The sequence below is a fragment of the Arachis hypogaea genome, chromosome 18 (assembly GCF_003086295.3).
Source record: "Arachis hypogaea cultivar Tifrunner chromosome 18, arahy.Tifrunner.gnm2.J5K5, whole genome shotgun sequence".
Lineage (NCBI taxonomy): Eukaryota > Viridiplantae > Streptophyta > Magnoliopsida > Fabales > Fabaceae > Arachis > Arachis hypogaea.
Genome location: NC_092053.1, coordinates 8,265,555 through 8,271,765, shown reverse-complemented (window position 1 = coordinate 8,271,765; position 6,211 = coordinate 8,265,555). Strand labels below are relative to the sequence as shown.

At 35.1% G+C, this 6,211-nt stretch overlaps 2 protein-coding genes across 6 annotated transcripts; one reads left to right on the top strand and one right to left on the bottom strand.

Moving 5' to 3' along the window:
- The first annotated feature begins 1,901 nt into the window (after positions 1–1,901).
- LOC112769511 (ubiquitin-like domain-containing protein) lies at positions 1,902–2,805 on the top strand. Its single transcript, XM_072225415.1, has one exon. It carries the CDS (start codon positions 1,902–1,904, stop codon positions 2,661–2,663), a length of 762 nt encoding a protein of 253 aa, XP_072081516.1. The 3' UTR covers positions 2,664–2,805.
- A 503-nt stretch (positions 2,806–3,308) lies between these two features.
- Positions 3,309–5,586, bottom strand: LOC112771869 (APO protein 4, mitochondrial). Of its 5 annotated transcripts, none has more exons than XR_011876321.1 (4): positions 5,359–5,586; positions 4,991–5,255; positions 3,836–4,713; positions 3,309–3,728 (listed from the first exon to the last, which is right to left on the bottom strand). XR_011876321.1 is itself a non-coding variant. In XM_072225414.1 (3 exons), exons 2-3 carry the CDS (start codon positions 5,248–5,250, stop codon positions 3,894–3,896), a joined length of 1,080 nt encoding a protein of 359 aa, XP_072081515.1. In that variant the 5' UTR covers positions 5,251–5,255; positions 5,359–5,586; the 3' UTR covers positions 3,309–3,893. The 5 variants fall into 5 exon arrangements, 1 of the variants encoding a protein (XP_072081515.1); XR_011876322.1 differs by having other exon boundaries at positions 3,309–3,723; XR_003187251.2 differs by having other exon boundaries at positions 4,991–5,586.
- Between the last annotated feature and the right edge of the window lie 625 nt (positions 5,587–6,211).

Genomic DNA, 6,211 nt, shown 5'->3' with positions numbered 1-6,211 from the left:
ACATAATATTACATTGTTAGTGAATCAAAATTAAACTTTAAAAAAATATGGGATACTTTGTTTTGGAAACCGGAAAAATAAAAATGAAAATATACGTCAAACTCCACTTCTCCATCATGTTAAGCTGTGTCAAGAGTGCTAGTTGTGACAGAAGCACATTGCAAGATAAAGATTAATTTACTTATGATAATTTTTTTGTTGGTAATTATTTACTTATGATATTAACTAGTAGAATTTTGGGATTCTCATTCAACAAAAAACCAAGTACCACTCTTAAATTTTTTTTTTTTTGGGCATAAAGTATTTTTAGAGGAAGTTTCTCCTTAAACTTTATTACATGCTTGTAATTTGTAAATGCATTTGGAAATCATTCATTAATAAAAACAAATTAAATTCAGCAACTAAACCTAAACCAACTAATCTAAAATCGTGCAATAATTACTAAAACGAGATAAAGCACTGGTTTCCCTATAGAGCATTAAAGCACTTGTTGGGGCCAAATCTGATTTGAATTGGAGTATGCTACATGCCTAATTGTAACCATTAGAAGAGAAAAACACCAAGCAAAAATGTTACATAGGAAACGACAAGTCACATGCTTTGGACCCAAACTTGTTCAATTAAGATGAATGAAGATTACACCTACAGAGTGGCAACAGGGTAGTACACATAATCATATGAGTTTGGCTATGTTATATCTCTTTTGTAGACTAAAAGCTGTCTTCATTCTGTTGGTTTCCACTCACTACTGATTTTTGTCATCATTTTCACCCCGTTTTCCCCATGTTTGGATTCTCTCAAGGATATTCAATGTTTGTCAAAATAAAATGTTGTTTGTACACTAAAATCAACCACTATATATTTGTATATAAATACATATGTTGTTTAACTCATTTTTAATATGTATTTTATATTTGAACATGTATTTTATACTAGTGACTAATTTTAGTGTATACGCAGCATAGTAGTTGTCAAAATTCACAACTGAATTAAGTTCTTTCATACATGTAACCTACATACATGGTTTGTAATATTATGATAAATTTATATATACCAATAAAATGATAAAATACCATCTTAAAACAGTACTTTTGGTTTAAAATAAAAGTTGTTTATTTCACACCTATAATATATGATACTATGTGTATGATTTTTTATTTTTAGAAAAAAGAGGTTTCTATTGCTTTCAGTGTACTCTTAATTGAATGGTGATTGATGAATTATCCTTATTGGATTAAATGCTATGGTGGACACTTTTACTCAAGAAAGCTTGTTGTACTCATTTTTAGTATGTGGCATGTTTTGAGAAGACAAATAAACTCTCTCATGGCAGCAGTAACAATGCTGTCCCAGGAAATTATGTGCAAATATTAGAAGGAATCTTTTATTTCCACCTGATCATGTTAATGGGTAAATGATGGCATAAGAGTCAATTATGAATTTATATTATTACACCGTGCATGCATACATGATTATCAGAGAATGTGTGATGCTAAACAGGTAATAAGGTTTATAATTATTTGTAGTTTTCTAATAAATAAAAAGGGCACTTATTTCATAACATGTAATTCCAAAGATAACCCTCAGAATGCATTTACATTTTTTGGTTGAAGGACAACGCATATAAATGGTCACATATATGCAAACATAAAAGACATGTTCTGCATGATAATGAACCCCACAATCTCAACTACTCACATATATAACATGATTCTAACGATTTGTATCCATTATCATTCATATTCTCATGAGGCTAACTAAATTTTTTTTACTAGTCCTCATAGTTTAGTTTGTTGAAATTAAAACTACTCAAATTGATATTCATATACTGTTGTTGTCTAGTCTTTGCCTGCAAATAAAATTCTAACTAAAACCCATAACAGCTTCATAACAGTTCTACCATGAGAGTAGTTATTGTTACAAGAATAAACCAATTCTTCATTGAAGTAGGTGCCCAAGAAACAGTTTCCGAGATCAAAAGAAAAATAGAACAAATTCATGGTACTCCAGCAGCTTCACAGATCCTAACAGTTTCTGGATGGGAACTAGTGGATGGCTTAGACATGGAAGACTATCCTATAGTCACTGAAGGTACAAAAATTGACCTCAATATCAAACCAAGCACAGAACCACATTTTAACCATGTTAACAAAATGCAAATCACAGTGAAATTTTCAGCTAGAAGGATCAAGATAGAGGTGGACAGAACAGATACTGTTCGGAGCTTAAAGGAAAAAATCCACATAATTGACAGCACCCCCATCAAAAGAATGACACTAGTGTTTTCAGGGGTGGAGTTGAACGAAGATTTCAGAAAGCTAAGTGAGTATGGCATACGTGAGTCTTCTGAAATTGTTGTGTTCCTCAACACCATAACTAGGGCAAGAGATGAAGCTCCCTCAAGGAAGGTGAGCCTAGTGGTACAAACTTCCTCTAGTTTGCTTAATGCAGCAACTATTCCACTGGAGATGAGAGATGCATGCACTGTGAATGACTTAAAGCAGTTGTTGTTAAGCAGAAAAATTCTGCCTGTTGATGACTATTTATTTATTCATAGGCAACGGATCATGAGGGATAGCTGCAGCCTCAGATGGCACGGTGTTGAAAATGGAGACTGCCTCTATGTGTTCAAAGGGACAGTTAGTCGCAATGGATATCACTAAGCATTTTTAAATTTTAAAATATTATTATTACTAGTATACATTACTTCTGCTGTTTAACTTTTCACTAGGGAAATGATTGACAAGACCATAAAAACTTAGTGTTGTTTTATATGTATGCTTAGTGTTTGCTAAGAATCTACAATATATTTACAAGTTGATACTATTGCTATTTTTATGAATTTAATCTAAGACTATATTTTAAAAGAACTTGAAAGCAAGAAACCAAACTACTCAAGTGGTATATCATACATTATTAACAGCAAATAGTAGCTTCATATTTTCTTATATGATAAATAAATAAAAGAGAAATTGATTGACTTAGTAAGCGAAAATCCTTATTCATTGAACATACAATAAACTTTGCAAGTTTGGAAATATTGCTATTCCAATTGACGAAATCAATGTTAAACTAAAAACATAAACAACCAGAATAGCAACGAGCTTGAACAGCATTTTTTGTTTTTTCAAAAGGAATAAAAATAAATAAATTTAAGGTGATTCTCATAATTTTGTAGAATTCCCTCAAGGTTTTCAATATAATTTAAAACAAAACGACCTGATAAACTATAAATATACAGTGCTATAATTGAAAGCCAAAACTTCAGTTCCTATAAATAAATCATGCATTTACATTGGCAAGACAAATTAGACAGCTTGGAAGTTCAAATTGGAATTAAGAATTGGCCAATCCTGGGAGTAACATCACTCACTACAATGCTTAATTTTTCTCCATCAAAAGCTATGTACGTAATAAAGAATCAAAAACTTTCTTTTCTCTTTTGTTTGGATGTCACAACTATGATTAAGAAGAATAAAAAGGAAGATAATGACATACTTTTTTCAGGCATCGATGAACTTATTACAAACATGTACAACAGTGCAGCATCTCTCCTGTGTATATCTAGCAATTGTTGGACTCTAATTCCTCAAGAAACAAATATGTGTAAAAAGGGAAAAACAATTGGCACCTTTGACTGGAGAACTAGAAGATGAAATTGATTTCTTCGAACTGGGCGAAGATCAGCTCCACTAAGTCCATACACATATATTAGATTTTGATCTGTTCTGCATAAAGTAAATAACTGAGGAGATATGATATATAGTAACCAAAAGAAACGCTACAGTAACTGAAGAACAGGCACATGGACCCAAAATCAGAATATGCAGACAACCTTAGAAATATGGAGCAGTTGCAGGCAGCAGGCTGAAGTAATGACATATAGTTAGATGTCATTTTCCCACACTGTACTCTGATTCCAACCATGCCTGTAAGTCAACATGCTGCCCCGGAAAGTTCAATTCTATAGTTCTTTTTCTAATCTCATTATTGACAGGGCCTGACGAACCTTTAACTTTCTTCATACAATTATACTTTGCAGGCACAAGGGCACCACCCTTTGAGCACAGATCCAATACAGCTGGAACACGCCCGTAAAATCTTCTCCCTTCATCTACAAGTACAGCAGGATCTTTAGGCCTTTGGCTCCATACGATCTTCGGGGGCACTAAATCATCCACTGTAGCTTTCATCCAAAAGTGAGATCCTCTCCAACTTTCATATTTAAATACTCCACAAAGCCTAGCTTTATGGCCAGAAGGCCCAACATGAACCTCAGAACAATGTTTACAAACTTTTACTGGATAAACCAACAACAACTTCTCCACCCCTGACCTAAGAATTTCCCAAGCATTGAGTGTTTGTTGTGCTACAGAGGTAAGATCCCTTGGTGACAAAGATTCACCTCCTTGCACGCTATCATTGGCAGCCTCCAAGCTCCAATTACTTGAACTAAGGTTTTCGTCATTGGGATAAGCGCCTGCTTGCCAACATAGCTCCAAAACAGCAGGTATGCGTTCAAAGTCAAACCTCTGGTTGTGTGTAATAACAGGCTGGAACATGTTATGTAGGTGAAATGCTTGGACAGGAACAAGTATATCATTTAAACCACCTCTGACCCACTCATGAACTCGATTCTTGGCTCGATGCTTGTAGCCCCAGCAAGTTCGAATTTTATGCCCCTGCTCACCAATAAATATCTCTGGACAGAATCTGCAAATGTATATTATGGGCAGATAAGAATAAAATGATCTCAAGAATTTCAGCTCTCAAAACACAAAACAAAATAGGCCCGAGGTAAGGTACTAACTTAACAATCATACTTTCTATATGGCGTTAACAAGATTGCAATTATCTCATGTAAATGCAGAACAAACTTCCTAACTAAAATGTAAAAAAATCACATTTAAAAAAAAAAAAGGAAAATCCCAGATACTACTACTAGCAACAACAAAACAAACAATAACAAAAATTAATAAAAGGCTCTCACTTGCAAGCCATGATAGGAATGGACTTGAGAAGGATGGAAACGCCATGGAAGAGAATATCCCGAGTTACCAGCGCCTCCTTTGCAACCGGAATGGTGGCGCGAACCGGGTACGCTTGGGCTCTTCTCTCGATTCTCTTGAGAATCATGGGGCGGTGCTTCCTCAGTTTCGCTTTGTTGGCGTAGAACCGAATAGGAAACTCAAAGCATCTAACTGATTCGCTGCACACAAGGCCCCGCCAAGGCAAATTTCTCAGAGCCATCGAGTCTGCGACACAAAATGATAAAAAAGGACTTAGTTGGTCACAGAGGCATTTCATCGAACAGTTAGCTGTCGTCACGGACACGCAATGGGAAATGGTGACGCTAACCTATTGGGATTCAAACGAATCGCGAGAGAAGCCAGGGCCAATTGCCAAACTGGGGTTTTTCGTTTCGGATCAAATTTTTTATCTTTGAGGTGCAAATGCGAAGCAGCGTCTGTTAATTTTGCGGTCTGAGGAAGATGGAGTAGCCGTGAGTCCTTTCACTCTTTCGTTGTGGCGTACTGGGTTTCATCCACCCGCGATCAATAGTTGTATATTTGTATATTCATTTTCAACTTTAATTATATTATGAGTTCAATTATATATTTTTTTTTTGTGACCGAAATAAATTAAACAAAGAAAAACAAAACAAATAAAATAAGGAACTGCCTAAATAGAGGGACAGTCCCGTTCAAGACTACTCTTAAACTCCTCTCAAGGTGAAAGAAGCTCTACATGCGAAAGTTGTAACTTTATCGCCATCTTTGCCATAGTATCTGCCACCGTGTTTGCATCTCTCATAATCAAACGAAAGTCAACCCGCCAATTCCAATGCATGATATCTCTTATTTTGAGCACCAGTAGATCAATAAACCCAAAACCATCTTGAGTAACAAGATTAAATGCTTCCACACAATCCGTCTCACAAACAACATCTCGTTGACCCACATCCCAAACTAAGAGATATCCTCTCCAAATAGCAAATAATTCTCCTTGAAGAATACTATTACTCTCAATCATTTCCAAACACCCCATTTGCCAGCTCCCATTACAATCTCTAATAACACAAGCAAAACCAACACTATCACCCGAACCAAAATAACTAGCATCACAATTAATCTTAAAAGTACCAATAGATGGGGGATTCCAAAAACTATTTAGAGTAGAGGGAAGGGACATACGTTGTAATTCAAAAATA